Source organism: Mustela nigripes, chromosome 7 (assembly GCF_022355385.1).
Source record: "Mustela nigripes isolate SB6536 chromosome 7, MUSNIG.SB6536, whole genome shotgun sequence".
Classification (NCBI taxonomy): Eukaryota; Metazoa; Chordata; class Mammalia; order Carnivora; family Mustelidae; genus Mustela; species Mustela nigripes.
Genome location: NC_081563.1, coordinates 136,677,079 through 136,700,246, shown reverse-complemented (window position 1 = coordinate 136,700,246; position 23,168 = coordinate 136,677,079). Strand labels below are relative to the sequence as shown.

General features: G+C 58.3%; 2 protein-coding genes and 1 long non-coding RNA gene across 4 annotated transcripts; 2 read left to right on the top strand and 1 right to left on the bottom strand.

The window, feature by feature from the left end:
• Positions 1 to 303: 303 nt before the first annotated feature.
• On the top strand, positions 304 to 9,435 carry CTSZ (cathepsin Z). The gene is made up of 6 exons (XM_059407323.1): positions 304 to 468; positions 826 to 989; positions 5,210 to 5,389; positions 7,425 to 7,575; positions 7,838 to 8,000; positions 8,823 to 9,435. The coding sequence occupies exons 1-6, from the start codon at positions 335 to 337 to the stop codon at positions 8,931 to 8,933; spliced, it is 903 nt and encodes a 300-aa protein (XP_059263306.1). The 5' UTR covers positions 304 to 334; the 3' UTR covers positions 8,934 to 9,435.
• Positions 9,436 to 9,486: 51 nt separating this feature from the next.
• On the bottom strand, positions 9,487 to 21,902 carry NELFCD (negative elongation factor complex member C/D). 2 transcript variants are annotated; one of them, XM_059407321.1, is made up of 15 exons: positions 21,784 to 21,902; positions 18,009 to 18,124; positions 17,686 to 17,795; positions 16,467 to 16,576; positions 15,319 to 15,426; positions 14,427 to 14,579; positions 14,070 to 14,200; positions 13,241 to 13,406; positions 12,806 to 12,940; positions 12,240 to 12,379; positions 11,144 to 11,258; positions 10,682 to 10,777; positions 10,465 to 10,605; positions 9,991 to 10,120; positions 9,487 to 9,898 (listed from the first exon to the last, which is right to left on the bottom strand). In XM_059407321.1, exons 1-15 carry the CDS (start codon positions 21,868 to 21,870, stop codon positions 9,864 to 9,866), a joined length of 1,773 nt encoding a protein of 590 aa, XP_059263304.1. In that variant the 5' UTR covers positions 21,871 to 21,902; the 3' UTR covers positions 9,487 to 9,863. The 2 variants fall into 2 exon arrangements, with proteins under 2 accessions (XP_059263304.1, XP_059263305.1); XM_059407322.1 differs by having other exon boundaries at positions 18,009 to 18,121.
• Positions 14,590 to 15,309, top strand: LOC132022068 (uncharacterized). The gene is made up of 3 exons (XR_009405505.1): positions 14,590 to 14,662; positions 14,828 to 14,953; positions 15,187 to 15,309. It is a non-coding gene; the product is annotated as an uncharacterized LOC132022068 (long non-coding RNA).
• Positions 21,903 to 23,168: the final 1,266 nt, after the last annotated feature.

Genomic DNA, 23,168 nt, shown 5'->3' with positions numbered 1-23,168 from the left:
TCTTTGGGGGTTGGAATGTAGAAACAATGATTTATCCGCCATGAAATCCTCCCCGAGTGACCTTTTCTAGACGGGTCCCCCCTTCCCGCGCTGCGGCGGGGGAGCCCCTCCAGGGAGCGCCTGGGCCTTGGGGAAATGGGGCCCAGAAAGCCAGGCCGGCCGGGGACCTCCAGGGCGCGGCGGCCGGCCCGCAGGTGCACGGCGCGGGCGGCGGGCGGGGTCAGGGTCACGGCCGGAGGCCGGCCCCGCCCCGGGGGTGGGTCACCGGGCGCGGCCACCTTAAGGCCCGGGCGGGGCGGGGCGGGCGCAGCGCGAGGCCGGCGGGCGGGGAGCCATGGCGCCGTCCGGGCCGCTGCTGCTGGTGCTGCTCTTGCCGCTGGCCGCCGCGCGGGCCGGGCCCTACTTCCGCCCGGGCCGGGGCTGCCGCCTGCCCCTGCGGGGGGACCAGCTGTCGGGGCTGGGGCGCAGGTGGGCTGCGGGCGGGCCGGCCCCACGGGGGGCTCCTGGGGGCCGCGCCTCCTCCCCGGGGCTCCAGGAGCCTGGCGCTCTGCCTCCCTTGACCTTTGAGGGTCAAATCGGGCCGCCGTGTTGGGGGGCACTCTCTCTCTTTACGTTCGCGGGGTTGGACCAGCCTGGCCTGGGGCCTTTGGGGCGTTGCTGGGGGAGCAGTGTGGTTCCTGCATTTGGGGGTGCCCTGCCTCCTTCACGTCCTGGGGGGGTCTCCCGTGGAGCTGGGCTCTCCTGGTGATTCCCGCGCTCATCCCCCGCCCTCATCTTGGGGGAAGGGAGCGGGCACTGATGGTGTTGGTGCTGATCTCTTCCCAGGACCTACCCCCGGCCGCACGAGTACCTGTCCCCATCCGACCTGCCCAAGAGCTGGGACTGGCGCAACGTGAACGGAGTCAACTACGCCAGTGCCACCAGGAACCAGCATATCCCCCAGTACTGTGGCTCCTGCTGGGCCCACGGCAGCACCAGCGCCATGGCGGGTAGGCTGGGGTCCGCAGCCCCTCCTGACTGTGGGCCGCCCAGGCCGGTCCGGGCGGCCTCCTGGGCAGCACAGAAGGCCACCGCGGCTGTGATTCTGTGCGGGGACTGGGCATGCGGTGGGAGGTGTCTGAGCCGCTCAGGCCTCGGGGAGCTGGGGAGCTGACCTGTGCCCCCTGCCGCTCCTCCCCAGGCAGGGAAGGCCAGAGTGACTGATACAAGCAGGATCGTGTTTCCATCACACAGGGTGGGCCTGCTTGGGACCTGAAGCCTGGTGATAATGTGGTTCGTGGGTGCCTTTTCTGTCCCCAGAGCTTGTGACCCCACACACCCCCCACATTTGGGATCAAAACAGCGCACCCTGCCAGGGATGCGCTCAAGGAAGTGAAACTGCTTTCCAGCAGCACTTAATATGTGAGCTGCAGGCCCGTCCTGGGCGTGGGATCCTGAGCAAGGCTGGCTGGTTTTCTCATCTGGCCCTGAGCCGGCTGGCCACAGTGAGGGGAGGCCTTGGGACAGGAGGGAGGAGTAGACGTCACCCAGCCTCGGGCCTAGTAGCATGTGGGAGGGGCTCTGCCATCTCCAGTGGCCGCCCAGGGGTCCCGGAGCCTGCAGTGGCACTGGCTGGGCAGAGCAGAAGGGACAGTCTGGGAATCTGGCCCCAGGAGGGCAGGGGCCCACTGCCTCCTCCCTGGTGGGTAGCTCACTGGGCAGGCCTGGTGTCGTCACGTGAAGTGGGTTAAGAACAGGGTGTCTCCGCAGAAGCCTCTGAGCTGCCCTGTGACTGTTCCCATTTTGCAGACGAGGGAGCTGAGGTCCCTGGCCAGGGGGTCAGGAGACTTGGCCTCGATGGGAGGTATAACCCAGGAGGCTGGACTTTGGGTCAGGACCTCTTTTGGACTGTCTTTAGGTTGAGCAGAGGGTGGGGTCTGGACCCCAGGAGTGGCCAGCTGTAACCCAGTGGGGTCTCCCCTTGGGGACTGGTAAGCAGACCCCAGGGAGCTGGGGCATACTTCTGACCCTTCAGGAAGGAGGAGGAAGGGGGGCAGAAAGACTGAGGCCCCCGTTTTATGGTGGGAGAGCCCTTGAGGGAGGCTGGGGAGGCCGGCGGTCTGAGATGCAGACGGACCGGGGCCCCTGAAGGGTTGTGGAGTCAGAGGCTGAACCACCGGAGCCGCGGGGAGACCTCGGGCCCTGCGGGCTGACGGGATGTGGGCAAGCCTTGAGGCAGAGGGTCAGGGCACAGGCTGGGCCAGGCGTGGCGCTCACAGTGAGGAACTGAAAGAGGGCCTTTGTGGCAACCCTACGGGTGGGGGATGGAGGCAAAGGCCGAGAAGGTCACGAGGGCGGGCCCGGACCTGGTTCCCTTTCTGGATGGTCAGCCTCCGCATTTCTGGAATGGACTTTCTTGGGCAGACAACTGCTTCTCTCCTCTTTCTCCTCGAACCTCTAACTTTCTCCCCTGGGAGTGCGCCCTGCTTCCTCTTTCCCTGAGAAGAAAGACGCCCCCGAGAGGGGACTTCCACAGGCAGTGGCCCAGCTGCCACCTGACGCAGCTGCCGGCCCGCCTTCCGTCCTGTCCAAGGGTGTCCGGCACCCAAGTCCCTGGCCCCATGCCCCGTGCTGGGCCCCGGGCGTCGCCGTGAACAAGTGTGCAGGGGGCTTCGAGCCTGTGCCCCTCCAGCTGCTGCCCTCCCCCCGGTCTGGGCTCCTGGGAGGGCGTCTGCGGCCCCTTCTTCCCTCCTTGAGCCCGCTCCAGCCTTGCCCCCCCACCCCCACTCTGCGGGCACCATCCCACCAAGATCGCCTGCGGGGGCCGCAGGGCGGACGGGGTCCCCCGCAGGCCTCGGCCTCAGCACCTGTGCGCCATCGTCCGGCTGTGACGCGCTTTCTCGGCCCTTTCTCTCCACACCGCGGTTTCCTCCCGCCTCCGCGCTGTCTCCCCATCGCTATGCCCATTCCTCACCCTCCTAGTGGTACTTGCGCACATCGCGCATCGGGGCCCCCTGCACTTGGCCTCCAGGGGCACCTCGCCTTTACACCAGCTGCCCTCTCTCCCTCTGCTCGGACACCTGACTCCTCAAACCCCAGGCTTCTCGCGCTCGCTGGGTTCAGCAAGTCAGGACCCCAGCCTTCCCAGGACCCACACAGAAGCCTCGCTTTGGCCCCGAGACAATGCTGGGCCAGACCGGGTCAGCTGTACCTTCCAAGTGTGTTCTGCAGCCCCGTCGCTGCACCCCCGCTCTGGAGCCCTGGCTCCCGCACCTGGCCCCGCCGGCCTGCTCCGCTCGCTCCCTCGCCCCGCATGTCCCCTCCGCTGGACGCCGCCTGCTGAACCCCAGGTCAGAGTGCGCTGCGTTCCGCTTGGAACCCTCTGAGATTTGGGGCAGGTAAAACCCAGAACGCTCACCTGCCCTACGAGAACCCCCATAAGCTGGCCCCTATCCAGTGTTGGGACCCTGAGCCTCGAGGCTCTGACGGTCTCACTGGGCGCCGGGTGCCGGCGTGGGGAACGGCCTCGTGCGTGGCAGAACGAAGCGGAATGGGAACGGGAGGGGTGCGGAGGGGCTTCCCTTGTGTTCAGGCCACGTAAGGAGCGTATTAGACCCCTGGTGGCTGGGTCGGGCCGGGATTGGTACTTTGTGATTCAGGCGTGGACAGGGAGGCCAGCACAGGGTGGGGAGTGGGCTCCCCGGAGGCATGGGGCATCCGACGGCAGATGCGCCCCGGGAGCCCAGGGCAGGACGAGCTTCCGGGGGATGGAGGGCCCCCACTGCCCACGGCGGCGGGGGGGGGGGGGTGGGCGGAGGAGCCCTGGTTGGGGAAGCAGGGGTCAGCACTGGCAGCTTCATGGGAGGAGAGGGGAGGCCAGCGAGGTGGGCCTGGGCCTCAGGGAGACCGGGGCTGGGAACCGAGAGCCGGAGGGCTGTCGGGAGCCTCGCTACGCAGCGGACAACTCCCGTGTCGGGACGGGGGTGCGTGTGGGAGGTGCACAGGCTCTTTGCTGCTGTTTCGAGGCTGGCAGGTCCGCATGTGTGCAGGTGCTCATGTGGGAGAGAGAGACCTGGGTCCACATGGGCCTAGGTTTGGGGGCAGGATCAGGCCACTTGTCGTCCCAGAAGGTGGGGTGGGGACCCAGAAAACCCATTGGCCGGCAGAGAGAGGAGGGGCCTGTCTTTGAGTTTTCCAGTGAAGTTTGGGGGTGAGGGGCTGGGCGAGGTGAGAGGGGTCACTGTGGGCCCCTGAGAGAGCCAGGAAGCAGGGGCCTGCGGTCAGCATGTCAGCAAGCATCTCCCAGGATGGGGGGACCCCCCTGCGTGGCCACAGCGTGTAAGGAGACCCGGACCAGGGGAGGTGAAACGTTTGGAGACGGCTGTGGGTGAGGGGGCTGGTGCCAGGCCTTGCGCGGAGTAGGGGGTGAGCGTGGAGACCCTCCCTTGGGGAAGCTGCCACGGAAGCGACCTCCGGGGGAGGGAGTGAGCAGCCAGGGCCATTTGTGCCCTCAGTGGGGCCACTTAGACGTACTGAGCACCTGCTGTAGGCACAGGAGCTGCAGCTGAGACCGAGCGCCACAGGAGATGAACACGGGGAACTCGGGGGCGGGGGTTAGCAGGTGACACGGTGTCAGCACAGCTGGGGAGGGCCTGAGTGGGGTGGGGGGTGGGGCGTGCGGAGGCTGGTGACCTGCAGCCAGCAAAGCGGTGTCTGCAGGAAGGGACTTTCTAGGCCAAGGAGCGGCCAGGAGATCGGGAGGAAGGTGCGGTGGGTGGCAGGGTCCTTGCTGGGGTTGCTGGGGTGTTCCCGAAGGCCGGGCCAGGTGTGCGGGGGCAGGGGGGGCGCTGGTCAGAGAAGCAGGAGTGGAGCCACAGGAGCACTGGCATCTGGAGCATCCCCGCCAGGACGTGGGTGAGTTGGGGGGTGCTGGGGAGCTGCTGCTGGTGTGGGGAGCGTCCCAGGAGCCAGGACCGTCCTGTTCCTGGCTTGGTCTTTGGACCCGCAGCTCTCATCCTGCCGGCCCTTCTGCAGGTGCTTCCTGGGCACGTGCAGCTGGACAGACAGACCCAGCCCTGCCCTCGTGGCAGCCAGGCAGGCAGGGTAGGCAGACATACCTGTGCCTGGAGCGGCCGGGGAGGCCCCTGGAGCGCTGGGACTCCTGAGCCTGGGTTGGAGCCCCAGCCGGGCGGGCGGGCGGGCTGACCAGGCGCGGTTGCTGCCCTTGCAGACCGGATCAACATCAAGAGAAAGGGGGCGTGGCCCTCCACCCTGCTGTCCGTGCAGCACGTCCTCGACTGCGCCAACGCGGGCTCCTGTGAGGGGGGCAACGACCTGCCGGTGTGGAGGTACGCGCACGAGCACGGCATCCCGGACGAGACCTGCAACAACTACCAGGCTAAGGACCAGGGTAGGCCCTGCCCGTCCTCCTCCCGGGAGAGTGGGGCTGGGGGTGGGGGGAGGGCCGGATAGAGTTGGGAGCCGCCCGCCCAGTGGGGCAGGGAGAGCAGGCAGGTGCGGAGCCTGCAGTCCTTGTTGGGAATCCAGCCGAAGACTTGGAGCAGGTGTCTCCAGCCTTGTGCCCCCAGGACCAGCACCGGCCATGCTGGCGTTTCAGTGGTTTCCCAAAATGGGCCCTTGTCAAGGCAAGAGTGCATTTTCTAGGAGTGGGTGAGGACGGCGGGCCAGCACCTAGGTAGATGGAAGCCCGCGGGCGCGGCTGGAACCCGGGATCGGCCTGCCGCCCTGGCCCAGACCGTGCGCGTGTGGGTGCACTTGGAGTGGAGGGTTCTGTGTGGGCCAGCAGAGCCCTGGCCTGGAGTCTTGGGAGTTGGCACTTGGGAGTAGGCTGCTCCCCTTGGAAACCAAAGGAAAGAAACTCCAAACCCCAAACCCATAATTGGCAGTTAGAAGTCACCTGTCCCTGTCTGAATGCCCTCCTGGCCAGAGCGGAGAGCTGGGGTGAGCCCCGTGGGCCGTCGAGAGCAGTGTTGGAGGAACCGGGAGCTCGGGGGGGCTCTTCACCCCCACTCTCTCCTTCTACAAAAGGCTGAGCTCCAACAGCCCCCTGTGGCCTCTCAGTGCCCGAGCAGACTCTGGGCACCATCACACACCCCCGGGGTGCCCCCGCCTTGCCTCTAGACCCATACTGGCCAGCCAGAAGGAATTCTCCCAGACTGGTTGGGTGAGTCTTGTTGAAGTAAACACAATGGGGGTCGGAGAAGCCAGGAGAGGCCAGATGAAGGGGAGGACTCTGCAGAATTGGGAATCAGGTGGTCCCCGGGGCCATGCCTTGACCTGCACCAGTCTCGTCTGGCCTAGAACCCCTGGAACCCATGCGACAGGACCAGGTGCGGCCGAGCAAATGGCTGTTGGCAATACACGGTCTTGCCTCCGTATCAGTACATGTGGCCACAAAGCCATCCCTTTCCCATTGTATTGGGCACAGGGCATTTGGTGTCCCAGGGACAAATAAAACCAGCAGCTTCGTCCTCAAGGAGTCTGATGCCCTGGGGGTGGACTCTGGACAGATGGGAAATTGTAACAAGTCGGTACCCCAAGAGTGGTAAAAAGGCAGCATGGGGGATGTCAGGGGCCTGGGAAGGATGCAGGGGATGGTGTGGTCTTACAGAACTAAGAGCCTCCCCCCCTTTTTTTTCTTAAAGATTTTATTTATTTATTTGACAGAGGGAGAGCACAAGTGGGCAGAGCGGTAGACTGAGGGAGAGGGAGAAGCAGGCTTCCTGCTGAGCAGAGAGCCTGAGGCGGGGCTCGATCCGAGAACCCAGATCATGACCTGAACCAAAGGCAGCCGCTTAACTGACTGAGCCACCCGGGCGCTCCCGCCCTTTTTAGCCTAATTCTTAATACCTCCCCACATTAAAAAAAGAAAAAGAAAAATGCTTATTTTTTTTCTCCAGATGTATTGGCCTGTTCACTAGGCAGCAATACCGTTATCTTCTTGAAAGCTAGTAATTACACTCTTTTCAGCTATGGAGTTTTGTGAAAAGACCCGTTCTTGGCCTTTAAAGGAAAAGAAAGGAGGCTAACTTTTGAGTGCCTACTAGGTGCCCGATGCTGTGTGTCTGTCTTTCCTGCGGGGGGAAGGGCTCTTCACAACCGTCTCAGCCGGACGGAGCGCCCTTTGGCAGCCCCCAATGGCGAGATGATTGCTGTTATTGGTGACATCGACGGGGGCGCCTGGGTGGCTCAGTTGGTTAAGCAGCTGCCTTTGGCTCGGGGCGTGATCCCGGGGTCCTGGGATAAAGGTCCCACGTCGGACTCCTCGCTCAGAGGGGAGCCTGCTTCTCTCTCTGTCTTTGCCTGCTTCTGCTCTGACAAATAAGTAAAACCTTAAAAAAAGAAATGGGCGAAGTGGAGAGAGGGTTGGGACGTGGGTCTTTGTGACAGTGGCCTCATGCGGACTTTGCTTGCTGTCCCCCCAGAATGCAACAAGTTCAACCAGTGTGGAACATGCACGGAATTCAAGGAGTGCCACTACATCCAGAACTACACGCTCTGGAAAGTGGGTGACTACGGCTCCCTCTCCGGCAGGGAGAAGATGATGGCGGAAATCTATGCCAACGGCCCCATCAGGTAAAGGGCGGGGGGGCGGGGGGGCTGCGGTCGGGTCCCTGAGGCCCCTTTCCTGGCGCGGCTTCACCGTCTGCAGGAAAGCTGACACTCACGGGACGGTAGCAAGGGTGGCGCACTCACGCACGCACACGCACGAGGGAAGGACAGCGTGAGTTCAGGCAGGATGGTCCCCACGCACGGTCCCAGGCGGCCCCCCAGCACTGTCAGTCAGGGGCTAAGTTCTCCCCACCAAGGTGCTAACCCTTCAATGCCTCGCACTCAGCTGCGGTATCATGGCCACGGAGAAGATGGTGAACTACACGGGAGGCATCTACGCGGAGTACCAGGATCAGGCCTACATAAACCACATCATTTCTGTGGTCGGCTGGGGCGTCAGCGACGGCACGGAGTACTGGGTTGTCCGGAATTCGTGGGGGGAACCGTGGGTAAGATTTTGCTGATACCTGCCTCCCACCAATCCCCAGCTTCTACTGGCTTTCCTGTCGAGAACCATGGCCCCAAGCAGAGGGGCCGCTCACGCCGGCCCAGGGGCAGTGCTGGTGGCCTCGGCTGTCACCGTCCTGGAGGTCTCGGTGTGTGCAGCCGTCGGGTGCCAGTGGCTCCTCCCTGTGCCCCCCGCTGCCCCCCACCCTGTGGCTACCAACAGTGTCTGCAGACACTGCCGAGTGTCTCCTGGGGGCCCCCGCCCTGGCTGCGGAGTGGCTGTTCTGGAACTTTCAGTTCTGCTCCAATGTTGCTTTGCAACTGTCTCGTCCTGTCTGCTGTCCGTCTCGGCTCTCCTAACTAACAGTGTCGAGTTTTTTCAGAAATACTTTTGCGTTGGGTCGCAAGTCTGGGGGAGATCAATTAATTGCCAGAATATTCATTTCTAGGACTCAGTGTTAACTATTAATGGCCTGAGACACAGAAATTCATTACTCTGAAGTGGGGGAGAGTGATTAATGTCAAAGTGACGAAACGGCCGTATTCCTGATGAGAGGACTGGACACCGGGGACAGCTGGCCCCAAGAGTCCGCATTCTGGCTGCACTCATTTGCTTCTGGCTTAGAGGGCCAGGCACCCTTTTACTTTACCAAGTAAAAGTATTTCACAGGAGGGATTTCTGAGTCGGGGTTCCGCGCAGGGACAGGAGCAGCTGAGCAGGCGTCAAGCCTGAGGCTGTGAGGGCGGAGGGTCCGCGTGCGTGTGGACGGCAGGAGCCGCGGGGGCTGGGGGTGGACAGCTAACGCGTGATCCTCTTCCCACAGGGGGAACACGGCTGGATGAGGATTGTGACCAGCACCTATAAAGACGGGCAGGGCGCCAGTTACAACCTCGCTGTCGAGGACTCCTGTACGTTTGGGGACCCCATCGTTTAAGCGACAGGTCTCCCCAGAAGAGCAGTGTTATCGTGAACCATAATCAGGGGGTCCTATCACTCTGGGCACTGCGTGGGTTCCACCACGGTCTGAAGGGACTAGGGACTGGCATCAAACGTGTCTGACGGCTGGTCGCGGCCCTGTGTGCTGAGAAGGGAGAAGGGGCGCCTGTCGGCACGCAGCCTGCCGCGGCGCTGGCCGGGAGCGCACTCCTGGGGAAGAGTCCGCAATGGGAGGCTGAGAGCCCCGTGCCGGCCACTGCCCTGCCCCAGAGTGTCTGCCTGGCCACGGTGTGATCCGTAAGGCCGTAACGATGTGACTGCCAAGCTCCTCTGTCCCTGATTTGGTGTTTCCTGTCTGGCAGCTGTGGTCCATGATGTGGTGCGGAAGCGCAGGCTTCTCACCAGCTCCTACGTTGCCTTGGAATCAGTGCTGGGGGCGGAGGGCGAAGACAGCCATGTGAGATTGCCCAAGTGATGAATAAAGTACGTGACCCCACAGAGGGGAGCCTGAGTGTGCCTTATTTACACACAAGAGTCACGACACCAGGACCTCCACCTGCCAATCCAGAGAAAGGCTTTTTAATTTACTCTTGGAAAATTAAGACAATGACAATAAAAGATTAACTGAGTTCTTGTGAGAAGAGTCACCAGGGAACGTGGTTCCTCTCCATGTCTCAGGTTCTGAGCTTCCCGCCACCGCGGGAGGGACCCAGCTCCTGTGCTGGGGGCAAGGAACGCGGTCAGCGGGGCGCGGGGGCAGCTCCGACTCGGGGGAGCCATCTGCACTGGCCACCGTAGTCACCCAGCTCCTCCCTCCACAGCCCAGTCCCACGATGTGGACTGGCCTCTTCAGCAAGAGCTTCTGGAAGGGCTTTCCCGCTGCTAGGCTCCCGGAACATTCTGGGTCAGCTCAGGAGGACACTCTGAATTAGTTCACGAGGATGAAGTTGGACTTGCAGTGGGCTTTCGGACCAAAGGAAGACGGGCACAGGGTTAGAGACGGGGTGAAGGACGACCGGGAAACGGTAGCAAAGAGACGCGTGCGGCAGCCCTACCTATAAATTCTGTCACCGGGTCATGTTCCCCTTCCGTTTTAATGGTCCCGGCGATGCTGTCGTTTTCCAAGATGGGGAGGAAAAGCTGCACAAAGTCAGAGGTGTACGGAGGAGCGATGACATCCAGTACCTAGGAGGAGAGAACACTGGCTCACTCCCCGCACAGCCTCTGAGCATCGTCCCACCAACACCTGATGAAATGGCGATCCGTTTGGAAGAACCACCTCCCCTCCACACCCCTTCTGCTTCCCGGTGACAAGGGGGTCTCCGGCACTGAGACGGCCAGGTGATTATGGAGGTAAAACATAGGAAATGGCTCCTGCAGGGGAAGGGGCTGGTGTCTAATCACTGCCATCACCACGATGACCAGAAAGCCCAATTCTCAGAGTCAGGGACAAAATGAACTAAATTTAAGTCCAAAGGCACTGTGAGTGTTAAAGGTCTGAAACAGGAAACAAAGGGCCCACTGCTGACCTCAGTTACAAAGTAGCGAATGAGCGAGATGTCAGTGTCCAGCTTCTCCAGGCACTTCCGGATGTAACTGACAACAGGAAGTACATAACCTCGACTCAGCAGGTGAACCATCCTGTCCAACAGGGTCTTCTTCAACTCCAGCTACGAGAGCGGGGCAAACGGTCCGTTAGAGGGGGCCCTGTCCCCAGCTCCACGACGCCCGGGGCAGCCCGCTCACCTGCTCCATCACGTCCAGCTGGGAGTGCTCCGTCTCAAAAAGCTTAACGAGCAGTTGCAGGACCTGCGGGTGCAGGAGCTGGTGGCACGTGCTGATCTAGAAACACGCCGGAGGGAGCCGCGCTGAGCCCTGCACCCGGAGCTCCGCGCTCCCCTCAGTGCGGAGCACCCGCAGCCCAGTCCCAGCCGGTTCCCGGTGGGTGCCCAGGACGGCGGCTTCGGCACCCAGCCCGAGGCCCCATCGGCTGCTGCGCCATTCCGCACCCTTTCAAAGCCCTTGCGGACAACTGGAAATCTATGGAGCTAATAAGACTAGTTCCTTAAAAGGAAAATCCTCGTGGAGGGTAGAAAGCGGCCGGCCCTTTACTGAGCAGCTCCTGCACTCAGCAGACGTCCTGGCAGGACGGGCCGAGCAGGACAAGAGACAGACAGACTGCCGCCCCAAGCCCCGCGGCCCTCCTACCTCGTCCAGCAAGGCCAGGTGCACCGGGGTGTGGTCGGTCTGCAGCTGGAAGTACCTGGGCTCAGACACGGTCCAGTCCACCCACTTCAGCACACCCATGGCTACCACTGGAAACCTAGAGGCACAAGTAAGGCACAAGTAAAACACAATGCTTCCTCTACATGGAGTTTAAAACAAAACAAAACAAATCCCCAAAATCAAAGAACACCAACACTAAATGGTTGGGCAAGTTTAAAAAACCACCGCCAGGCCGTGTATCCCAGCAAGTCACTGCCAATACGCCCGGCCAGGGAGATGCTTGTCGTGAGACAGTCTGCGGAGGCAGCATCCTCTCGACACTGTACGAGAACCCCAGCTCCCTTACCGGCTGGCTTCAAATCACTTTATTGTTTTTTTTTTTTTTTTAAGATTTTATTTATTTGAGAAAGAGAGAGAGAGAATGAGAAGGGGTGGGCGGTTCAGAGGGAAGCAGACTCCCTGCCGAGGAGGAGCCCTATGTGGCTTGATCCCAGGACTCCAGGATCATGACCTGAGCCAAAGGCAGTCCCTTAACCAACTGAGCCACCCAGGTGCCCCCACTTTACTGGTAAAGGACAGGATCACTGATGCAAAACACTCAGGGACCTTGGATTGGGTTGAAGTTCTGTTGCGCAAACTCCTTCCTTGTCCCAATCACAAATCACCAGGGCAGAGACTCCAATGCCCAAGGGCTCGCCCCATCTGGGAGCTCTTCTAACTGCTGAGTGCGCTCGCACCACTGCTCTGGTCACAAGTCCCTTCCAGCTAAGCAATACCTGGTTGGCCTAATGTGTACTGTAACAGACCCCTTCCTTCCAAGCAGTTTTTGTAATTCTGGTGGGTCTTCCTTTTACTGGGGCTCATTTACGAGCAGACTTCTGGCACGGAAGCACCTGACAGTTACTCCTGCTGCTAAAACAGACTATACAGACCTACACACCTTTTTTTAAAAAATACATAAAATCAGTAAGTATCTCTGAAGCTTTATTTTTTTTTTTTTTTTGAGCTTTTAATAAAATGAAAACCCAGACCACTCCCTCCAGAAGGATCCAGTCTGAACGGGCTGGATCTCACTCACCTGATGCACTGGTAAAGCGTGCTCAGCTCTGCCACCAGTTCCGAGGCGCCTTTGTTCTCGTCACAGCACAAGCTGTGAGCGGCCTCCACGGCCTTGGACGTGGACTTCAGCTCGTCCTTGTTGATGCCCGCGCGCTTGTTCTGAGAACACACGCGAGCCCGTGAGCCCCGCTGCTGTGCGCGGCTTTGCAGGGGTGGGGGGGATCTGCTACTGGCCACCTCTCCCCGCAGACCCCTTCCCATCCCTGGAGTCACGAGTCAACTCAGCCACCTCACTCGACGGTCAGCCGGCTTCCAGAAGCGAGCCAGGGAGGCGGGCCTGGGGCTGAGGGAGACCTGCTCGGTTTCTCTGGCTGCACTTTCCGTTCTGCTCGGAACACGTGTTACAGACGCTGAGCACATTTCCTTGAAAACTTAGCACTTTGACTATTTCATGCGTGAACACCAGAAGAGATATTTCTGACACAAGTGGGCTCATCACTTCTTATAGCCAAAATTCCCAAATAATACCAGAAACGAAGCTCCTTGTCTCCCAAAAAGCCTAGGAAGTCTCAAAACTGACAGTACCTTTTTCCAGGTTTCAACGACGCTTGCCGCATAGGCCAAGATATGGATGTACTTGTGCTTGTGGTCCTGGTTGATCCTGGCCCCCGGCTTGAACAGCGACTGCATGAACAGGTCTAAGAAGGCTGGCACCCGAATCTGAGGGACACACGGCATCATTGGAAAGTAATGCACGAGACAGATGTCAGATAAGTCCACACACACTTATGGAGGCAGTGGGGGCCCGCCCGCCCACACCCAGCCTCCATGCTCAACCCAGCACTTGTCCCAGGGTGTGCGAGGGCTGAGGATGTGATGGGGAAGGATGAGGAAAGGAACAGAAATGTTTCAACACGGATTTGTACTCAGGGACTTAAGAGAAACACAGGCTTTGCAAAATAACCCTTCCTATAGGCATGGTGGGTATCCCAGCTTGTGACTAAAATGAAAGCAACTCACAAGTTCAACAGGAGGCGGGTCCATGCTTGTGAACATCTTGAACAGGACTGTGATGTCGGCGGGATTCAGGGCTCCTTTGGACAACATAGCCCCAAGGGCCTGACAGGCCCTGGGGTAGGAGGCAGCTGTGCCCAGTGCTAGTGTGATCTGACTGGCATCATGACCTCTTGATGAACAAAAGCATACGTCCCATTGTTAAGAAGGCGCGGTGCCCTGCCCTGCTCTGCCCTCTCCTTCTTCCTCTGCCTCTTTTCTTCCTTTTTTCATACTGAACACTTGGGACCGTCTGGGTCCCTGTTTCTTGTATTTCTGTCATTCACTGGGAACCTGACCAACCCATAAGAATAGCCTTTAGAGCTAACTGGAAAAGAAAGACTGGACGCAGCGCACAGACTTTCCAAAAGGAGCCCCACACTTTGAACGTGTTACTAAGACTCGTTAGTGGAGCATAAAGCTCATGAGGGCTCATTTAGTTCTGTAAGATACAAACTACAGCGAACAGTGAGACTGCTGGGCACTATTTCAGGACCACCACTATTTGCTACTGATGAATCCTAGTATATGAGAATACGAGTTCACAAATTCAGTGAATTAAACAATCATCAATTACTTTGCAAAATACCCATCAAAGCCAAACTTCAGAAAGCAAGCTCTCTACAGCTATTGAAAATTACCCCGACTTTCCCAGCTGTGCTAGGTAAAAGGAAGTTTATCTGTCAAAACAGGAGGACCCTGAGTCTCTGGTTTGGAGAAAGAGCAAGGGGGGTGTGGGGGAATTTCGTGGGGAGCATCGAGTTAGGACCCGGGCTGGCAACCACACGGCCCTCACTTTTCCTGGGCGAAGCGCTGCACCTCCTGGGCGATCCTGCGCACGGCGGAGCCCCCCTGCTCCTCCTGGGCCAGCACCGACATCATGGCCTGGGCAAACAGGTACGTGTGCTCCCCGTGGCATACCATTTTCTGGAAAATTGCAGGGAAGAGAGTTTGGGGCTTCATAATTGCAGCACTGACAAACACCGGCAAAAGAGCCAGACCCCCCAACCTCTCTGTATGCAAATTAGCTATGCGGGGTTGGCCTTCTGAGCTGCACTCCGTCCACAAGGAAGAAGCATTTCATTCATGTCTGTATGGGCACGGCTCAAAGCAGCCTCCTTCTAGTCCGAGATACACAAAATAAAGGACTTACGGCAAACTCGGGGAGATTTTTTTCAAGGTTTTCCTCTCCTCCATCCAGAATCGTGGCTAGAGAGGTACGGAGAACTCTGGAGAAGACCTCCAGCTGCTGGCAGGCTGTGGACACGCTGGTTATCTCCCCTTGGTACCCGGCGTCAGAAATAAGCTGCAGTACAAAAACAAGAAGCCAAAGAGAGCGTGAACGGGCAGTGAGCGCACCCCGCAGGAAGCCCGCCTGCTGTGTCCGCGGTGAGGGCCGGCGAGCGCTGCTCTCAGCTCTCACACCTTTACTCCAGTCCCTGCCTTGCCACTGACCAGGCCTGTGGCCCAGATAACCACCCTGTCTTGGTTTCTTCCTGTGTCACATGAAGGAGACAAACCAGGCATTCTTTCTCTCTTTTCTTTTTTTTAAAGTGATCTCTGAGCCCAATGTGGGGCTTGAACTCATGACCCCCAGATCGAGAGTCACGCGCTCCAAGAGGCAAGCAGGCACCCCAAACTGGGCATTCTTAAAGATTCCTCTCAGTACAACCAGACTCTGTAAGTATGTGCCTGCCAAATTCTGAAACAGTTCATGCTGATCCAAAAACACAGATGTGGGGGCACCCGGCTGGCTCAGTCGGCAGAACATGTGACTCCTGATCTCGGGGTTGTAAGTTCGAGCCCCACACTGGGTGTGGACATTACTTAACAACAAATTCTTTAAAAAACAAAACAAAAAAACCAAAAGCCCCACAGATATATATTCTATGCTTTTCTTTCTAACTGTTCAGACTTACTGAAGTGGTGGAGACCCTTACCAACAAAAGCAAATATGACGCTGCCGAAGAAACAGACCACCTCCCCGCCCACCCAAACCTCGCGCATCAGCACTCCCACGTGTGCGACTCTGGCGCTCTTCCTACCTTCACAGTGAAGTTCAGCATCAAACAGTCTGGGTGGGCTTCAGCCAGTTTGTAAAACAGATCTCTCCATGTGGTATGTGCGATCATCTGTTCAAGCCAAGCCGGGGTCTGCCGACAAACAAACAGGCGGCAATGTAAAAGGTCTAGCTGGGGCTTAAGTGAAGACGACAGCAAATAAACAGTCGTCGGGCACTCCGGCTGGAAGGGCCCCCGAGAGCATCCGGCCCCGGCCCTGCAGTCCCGGCAGAGGAAGCAGCCCCAGAGCCGGTGACACCACCTGGGAGGCTAAGCTGCAGCGCCAGGGCCCTGAAGGCCCACTCACAGCTTCCGCGAGCCTCCGCAGCACACGAGAGCATAGGGAAGGTGCTTCTGGGAGACACACAGGAGCCTAGGGAGGCACACGGAGAGCGGGGCTGCAGCAGACGCACGAGTGACACACATTCATCGTCTGCGTGCCCCTGGCAGGAGGAGGAGACTCCAGTAGCTCAGTGGCTTCGTCCGTCACCAGGTGTGGTGGCCACAGCTCCCCTCCTGTGTGACTGACAGACCCACAGGCTGACTCTGGGTCCACCTCTCATGTGTCCCAAGGCCAGGCTTCCCCCTGGACACTCCCAGGCACCCACTGAGTGTGGCAGGGCTCGTTGGGCAGGCCTGTGCCCTGGACACCTGGGGCTCAGTTACAGGGGAAGGCGGTTCGAAGAGGCCCCACTGACACTGCGAAACTGCCTGAAAACAGCACCCTCGCCTAGGGCTCTTCACCCCCAACCTTCCTTCCCTCCGTCCCGCCCTCGGGAGCCCCATCTGCCTCACAGCCCCCACCCCTGCTCATCTCCCCGCCCACACACTCCCCTGTCACCTCCCCCGCACCAACCGGACCCGGAGCCTTCCCCCGGGGCACCCGGATGACCAGCACAGTCCCCTCAGCCTGTGCTCTGGAGTCCGCCCTGCCTCTCCCCAGATCACTGCCCGGGCACCGCTCAGCTCGCAAGAGCTCCCCACCCTGCGCAGAGCACCCGGAGCGCAGCTCCCACGCGGCGCAGCTCGTCTCACACCGAGACTTTAGGCCCAACTGTTCCCGTTCCTCCCGTCACGGCGCGCCCCACTGTGCGCGTGCACGAGCCGAGGAACAACGGAGACAGACTCCTCACCTCTCCTTCTTCAGTGAAAATGGAATCTGCTTTGCGGGGGTCAAAATGTTTGATCAATAGACTCTTCAAGTGATTTTCCACCGTTTCCTGGACCTGCACGGGTTCGACACCTGCAAGAGAATGAAAACAAGCAGGTGGGAAAAGGGAAGCCCTGGGCCGCTGCTCGGCTTCAGGAAAAGTACAGGTCGGAAGTGTGCGTGTGAATCCAGGATCACAGAACCGCTTCTGACCACTTGGAAGCTGGGACGTCTCATAAAAATTACCGTTTGTTACATATTCAACGGTAAGATTCAGAAAGGAGCACAGGGCGGAACACGCAGGATGTCTGCCTACACGGAAAGGAGCACGGCATCTTGGCAGCGTTGGTAAGGACAAGGACAAACTGCCCACCCGGACAGGCGGGAGGATGGAGAGAGAGAGACCCTCCATGGCGGCAGAGAGCAGAGGGCAGCCACAGAGGCGCGCCGTGTCTCCGCGCTGCGGCAGCAGTGAGCCCCTGCCTCCCGGGCAGACCGACCCCCTGCTGTCGTCCTCACGCAGCTCGGTGGACTTGCAGGCTCTGCCTCAATCATATTAACTAAAAGCCATAATAATACCCAGTCCTACGTTATCCATCACCTACGCTGGCTATAACAGATCTCTTAAAAATGACACACGGAGGGACGCCTGGGTGGCTCAGTGGGTTAAAGCCTCTGCCTTGGGCTCAGGTCATGATCTCAGGGTCCTGGGATCGAGCCCCGCATCAGGCTCTCTGCTCAGCAGGGAGCCTGCTTCCCCCCCTCTCTCTGCCTGCCTCTCTGCCTACTTGTGATCTCTGCCTGTCAAATAAATAAATAAAATCTTTGAAAAAAAAAAAAAAGAAAGAAAGAAAGAAAAGTTACCCATGCAATTGTTTAAAAAAAAAAAGACACACGGAACATACACTGTATAATCCTGTAACTCTACAACATGGTAGGGCAAACCGCTCAACGAGAATCACATCCGCAGGCTACCTGTAAGCCTCAATTACTGAATCCAACATAAGAATCAAGCAGATGAAGGTGGGCAGGAAGTTCAGTTCCGACCTCCAGAAGTCTTAAAAACCAGGAAAGCAGACAATTGGAATTGGAATTGGAAAAAAGGCCTTTCCAATTTACCAGCATTGTAACCATGCAAAGGTCTGTAAGAAAGGCAGGGTGGGGAAGTGGCCAGCCAGGATGGGGGGCAACCCACAAAGCACCTGTCTGAATGAGCCACTCAGCCAGCAGGTTCACGGTCTGGGCCACGGCTGTGTAGTTCTCAGATAAGAGTTGGATAACGTTCTCCGGAGACCCTCCTGCCTGAAAATACCTAGAAAAAGTAACAGAAAAGCCATGGCACTCAAATGAATGTAGATGGGCATGGGGATCAATGATCAGAGAGCTAGGATATTCAGATTTTTAAAGTGGGGGGGACTAGCAGCCTTCCGTTCCAAGACCACAGTACTCTCCCTTCCGCACACTGTCCTCCGGATCTCCGAGTTGCCCCCAGCCTCCTCGCATACCAGTGCCTTTCCGTACACACCTCTTCAGAGTGTTAAAGATGGAGGGCTCCATGATGTAATCCCGGGTAGAGAATTTGTGCAGGCATTCTTGCTGGACCTCGGCGTCATCTTCTCCCTCTCCATAATCATCCTCCTGCTGGTGGTAAAAGACGCCAAGCGATTTTTTCATTAACACAAGTAGCCCATAATCTCACCTTAAATCCGCATCACCCTGTCCCTTTTGAAAGTGTCGCACATACATCTTCTCATCAACTTTCATGACAGTCTCATGAAGTGGTCGGGACAAGTAAGGGGCAGCTACGAAAATGGACGGACTTGTGCTGTGCCCCAACCCGGCGCACGTGTGCACAGTGGCCACACAAGTCACCTAAGCTGGCGGGGTGGCCGTTTCCTCCTCTACTAAAGGTAATAATAGTGACTGCTCCCATCCGTCTGTTGTAAGGACTCCGTAATCTAATTTCTGGAAGAACTGAGCAGAGTACCTGACATTTAGGAAGAATTCAATAGATACTAGTTATTGTGTTCACAACGACTACTTCATATGTGCCCTTTAATGCTTCCCTCCAACAAAGGCTGATGAAGCGACTCCCGAAGGCATAAGCCATCAATACACTGTCAGAAAGTGAAGGTCACAGACTCGCCTTGCATCGCCAGGCCTGGCTGGAGACCCTGTTCTGGGTGGAAAAAATCTTGGGCAAGTCACCGAATCTCAGAACAAGGCTGGGTGGTGATGTGGTGACGTCCAGGTCCGTCCAGCACGAACGCTGACATCCCAAAGAACAAGCAGATGCTTTGTGAACACTTACTCTGTACTGAGCACTGCACTTGTCACCAGGACACCTGGGCCATATCAGATACCGCTTTTTCTGCCAAAGGACTTCACAAACCAGGAGACCAGCCTCCAAGTGACTGACTTCTGGGGTAAGACGTGGACCAGGAATCAGCAAACTACGGCTCAGGGCCAAATCCCACCCTTCTGTTTTTGTAAATAAAGCTTTATTAGAACCCAGCCATACTCATTAAAAATTTTTTTTGAATTTTACGTTTTGTTCATGGCTGCTTTCCCCTGTAACGGGAGAGTAAGCAGTTGTGACAGGGACCTGCAGAGCCTAAGATATTTACTCTCCGGCCCTTTACAGAACAATCTGCCCACATCTGGTCTAGACTAACATTCTGCAGATACTGATTTGGAAACAGGTTCTGTCTCTGCAGACTGGGGGGTCTTCTCTCAGACCTTCCTTGTCTGTGGAGCCGCAAGCAAGGCTGTGAAGGAAGGCTGGCCTTCCCCTGGAGACTCAGCCCTGGGTGTCTGCATTGCTGGGATTCTTCCCTGGGCCCTATACTCTTCCACATCTTCTCTTACATAATGCCGCCTCCCTGTTCATAAATGTAGAATTTAGCCTGATGTCTCTCTCGAGCTCCAGACTCCAGTGTCAGCAGCCTATTCTCATTTCCATCCTGATGCCCACTAGTTCTCCAAACTCATGAGGTCCAAAACTGACCCCTCAACAGATCTTCCTACAACCTGTATTTTAGTAAAAGATTCCATCATCTACCCCAAACCCAGAAAGCTAGGAGTCACCCTCAGTTTCTGCTCCCTCACCCCACCCCACACCCCATCACGAAGACCTACCAATTCTGTCCCCCACACAGCTACCCACTCTGGCCTTTCTTCCCGTCTCTGCCATTCCTCACTTTGTGCATCGCTTGCAATAGCCACAGGCCCCTAATGGCTCAGTTTCACTCCTTCCTTTCAGTCGTCTTCCGAACGGATGCCACAACAGTCTTGATAAACCACAAATCCGACATCTCTCTCTTGCTTCAAGTTCCCAGTCTCCCGCAGAAAAGGTATCCAACCTCTAGCATGACTTGAACCTTCCACGTGGTCACCTGGCCAATCTCACCTCTTGCCAGTCCCCACCCGCAAGCGGAAGCCAGACTGAACTCTGCATTTCAGCAGCTCTGGGCTTCCAGCATCTGGATCTAGTACCACTGTAGCCTCTGCAATCTTCCTGTCTCTCAAATCCAGTAACATGGCACCGAGTGAACAGAACTTGTGTCACAGAAACTGACCTACCGCCATCTTTCAAAAGCCAGCTCATGTCACCCGTTTCTTGACTTCCTCTTCCTCCTCCAAGCAGTGAGAATGAACATGAAGTGAACCCCTCTCATCACCAAGAGCCTATGAGGGCCAGTGCGCTCAATTTTGATCATGATTAAAGTTTCCCAACCTCCTGCCATTCCTAGCGGCCTAAGCGAGGGCATTAACAGGACGATCAGGCTACAAAGGGAGGGCACGAGTCTAGCCGGCCCTTTGCTATGCCCCAGCTGTGACGCTCTGTAACTTGAAGGTTCAATGTGTCAAGGAACAGGACATTCTGAACAGGACACATGAAGCCATCACGCTGGTGGCCCAGCAGTTCGATCAAGTGGCCGTGGAGACGGAAGGGCCTGGGTCGGATCCCCATCCTTCCCTTTACTAGCTGCGCAACCTTGAGCGGGTCGCTCGCGCTTTTTGCCTCACTTTCCTCATTTACAAAATGAGCAGATGAACCCCCGACTCGAAAGCCCGGGAGTGGAAGGAGGCAACACGGGGAAGCGCCTGGTTGGCACAGGCTCTCGGCTACATCTGCCTCCACCCACCCGAGAGCCTCCAAACACACAAATCTTGTGGTTTCACTCCCTGCCCCAAACTCCTGAACAAGTCACACTTGTCAGCAGCCATCAAAGGCCCTTCAGACGCGTTCCCTTGCAGAACCTCCTGCCACCGCGTCCACCGGGCAGCTCACCACACAGGCCGCCTTTCAGCCAGGCACACAACACCCATCTTTGCATCTCTGGACCTCCGCTCCGAGGCCGGCGCTGCGCCCCTGCCCCCTCCCAATGGCGCACACCCCACTGCATCCCCTCTTCCTTCAAAATGGGAGTTCAGGACTTCCCACTCCTGACTTTGGCCCCTGTTAACACGCAAAGCCCCAGGCTCCCCTCCAGGCCGCTGTACGGTCGCCCCAGGAGGGGCCTGAGAAACTGCGTTTGGAACACGGGCCTGGGGCGGGTTTTCAGATTACACGAAGCTTGGGCCACACTGGCAGAGCCCGAGCCCCAGCTCGGACTGTCCAACCTGGTTTCGGCGGGAGGTGGGATCGACGCCTCCTCAGCCTCCATCCCCAAACCCTCAAGTCAACCATGGAAGGTCCTTTGGGTGTCACCTCGCCCAAGGACTGACTGAATCAGCCCAAAGCACCGGAAAGTGTGTTTTACAAACATCAACACACGTGGAAGAGAGACCAGCGTCCCACTTTTCCCCTCACGATGCTGCCTTGGGACTTTTTCAAAGATCGGAGTTGTTCAAACTTGGGGCTCCGCGCCCAAGCCTTCGAGTTTGCGCCCTACCCGCCTCTGGGGACCGGGAAGCACCGGCGCCTGGCACTGAGGGGGGCCCAGGGGAGTGGTCAGCGGGCCCCTCGGGTCACGATCCGGTGGTCGGCATCGGTGAGGCCCAGACCCCGGGGAGGGGGCCCCCTGGCCCGGCCCCCGCCCCAATTCGTTTGCAGAGGAGGGAACCGAGGCCCAGAGAGGCTCGGCACTCTGGGCGGACCCTGCTGGCCTGGGTGCGAAGGCGGGCGCCGGGCGCTCCGGGGGCGCAGGGGGCGCGCTCCGGGGCGGGGAGGGGGCGGGGCACGCTGTGCTTGAACCACACGGCGACCGCGGGGCCGGGCGCGGCGGGGGCGGGGCCGGCCCGCCGGCGACCGAGACCAGCAGTCCTCGTCGGGGGCGCCCGGCGCTCCCCCTCACCTGGCCACCGTCCGCCTCGTCGCCCCACTCGGCCGCGCTCCCGAAGTAGTCCTCGTCCATTATGGCGCCCGGCGCGGGCCCCGCCATCCTCTCCCGTGAGCGCGCGCGAGCAAAGCGCATGCGCACGGCGGGGGAGGCGGGCAAGCGCACGCGCGGTCCCGCGGCCCCGCCTCCCGCGGCCGCGCGCCTGGGCCCGGGGAAGGGGCGGGGCCCAAAGAGCGACTGCTTAGTCGTGGCTCCAGGCGCCCAGGGATGGGCGGGAGCCGGCGGAGGCGGGGCCCGGACGAGGGGGTGGGGCCCAGAGAGCGGCTCCTTAGTCGTGGCTCCGGGCGCCCCGAGTTGGGTGGGAGCCGGAGGAGGCGGGGCCTGGATGAGGGGGCGGGGCTTAGAGAGAGACCGGAGGCTCGTGGCTCCAGGCTCCCGGGGAGTATGGAACTAACTCCCCGAAAGGATCCAGTAACACGGCCTGAGTGGGTCCCAGGAGTTTTGGCTCCGGATAGAAGTTTTAAACCAGGCTCACTCTTGACCTGGGTTCGAGGCCCCTCTGCCCTCGTTCTTCCGTGTGACTTTCTGTCCTGAGAGCATCGGTTTTCTCATCTGACAACTGGGCAGAAGAGCGGGGCTGATTTATGGAGCACAGTGTCTAGGGCCCACGAAAATGTTTCCATTTCTTTTAAAATCGGAGTATCAATAAGTAATATAATGGTGAGTCCAGCCGGGTTGTATCTGTATATTTGATATAAAGAACTGACACCATGTAATATATAATCTTAAATATTTCTTTATGGAATAAGGGACTACACAGGCAAAAGTGCTCCCAAATGTCATAATGCAGCCCTGGAAGAGAGGGCCTACCTCGTGGGGTTGTTGTTAAGGATAACTGAGATGATGCTTTTTAAGCCCACAGCATGGTTTCCTGCAGGTAACCATGTCAGGTAACCATGACAGACTGCTGATCATCATGGGAAGATTTGAGCAGGGAGGCTAACACCGTCGGAACTGGATGCTTTGAGAGATAAAGCCCATGTACCAGTAAGGAAGAACATTAGAGATGTGAGCTCTAGAGCAATGGTAATGGTGATCATTTCCAGAGGGCTTCCCAGGACCTGTGATTTCATTCATTCCTTCTCTCATTCATTCAACTCTTGTTTATTGAGTGCCCCATCATCTGGCCCTGTGCTACTCCTGCAGCTCACTGGTGTACAAACTGGACATGATCTTGGTCCTGGAGGAGCCTGCATTCTAGTGAAGGAGCTGAACGGGGAACAAACAAAAGTAATGACAGAGGGTGACAGTGTTAGTGCTCCCAGATACTAGGAGAGATACCAGCTTTGGACCACCAGACAAGACTTCTTTGTGGAAACTTGTATTTGAGCTGAGAGTCA

Excerpts from the sequence above, each read along its gene's own strand:
- CTSZ (XM_059407323.1), top strand. The coding sequence starts at position 335 with ATGGCGCCGTCCGGGCCGCTGCTGCTGGTGCTGCTCTTGCCGCTGGCC. Across the intron at positions 990-5,209 it reads CAGCACCAGCGCCATGGCGG|ACCGGATCAACATCAAGAGA; the intron begins GTAGGCTGGGGT and ends CTGCCCTTGCAG. Across the intron at positions 5,390-7,424 it reads CTACCAGGCTAAGGACCAGG|AATGCAACAAGTTCAACCAG; the intron begins GTAGGCCCTGCC and ends CTGTCCCCCCAG.
- NELFCD (XM_059407321.1), bottom strand. The coding sequence starts at position 21,870 with ATGGCGGGGCCCGCGCCGGGCGCCATAATGGACGAGGACTACTTCGGG. Across the intron at positions 12,380-12,805 it reads TCGTTGAAACCTGGAAAAAG|AACAAGCGCGCGGGCATCAA; the intron begins GTACTGTCAGTT and ends GTGTGTTCTCAG. Across the intron at positions 10,606-10,681 it reads AGCTGGACGTGATGGAGCAG|CTGGAGTTGAAGAAGACCCT; the intron begins GTGAGCGGGCTG and ends CCGCTCTCGTAG.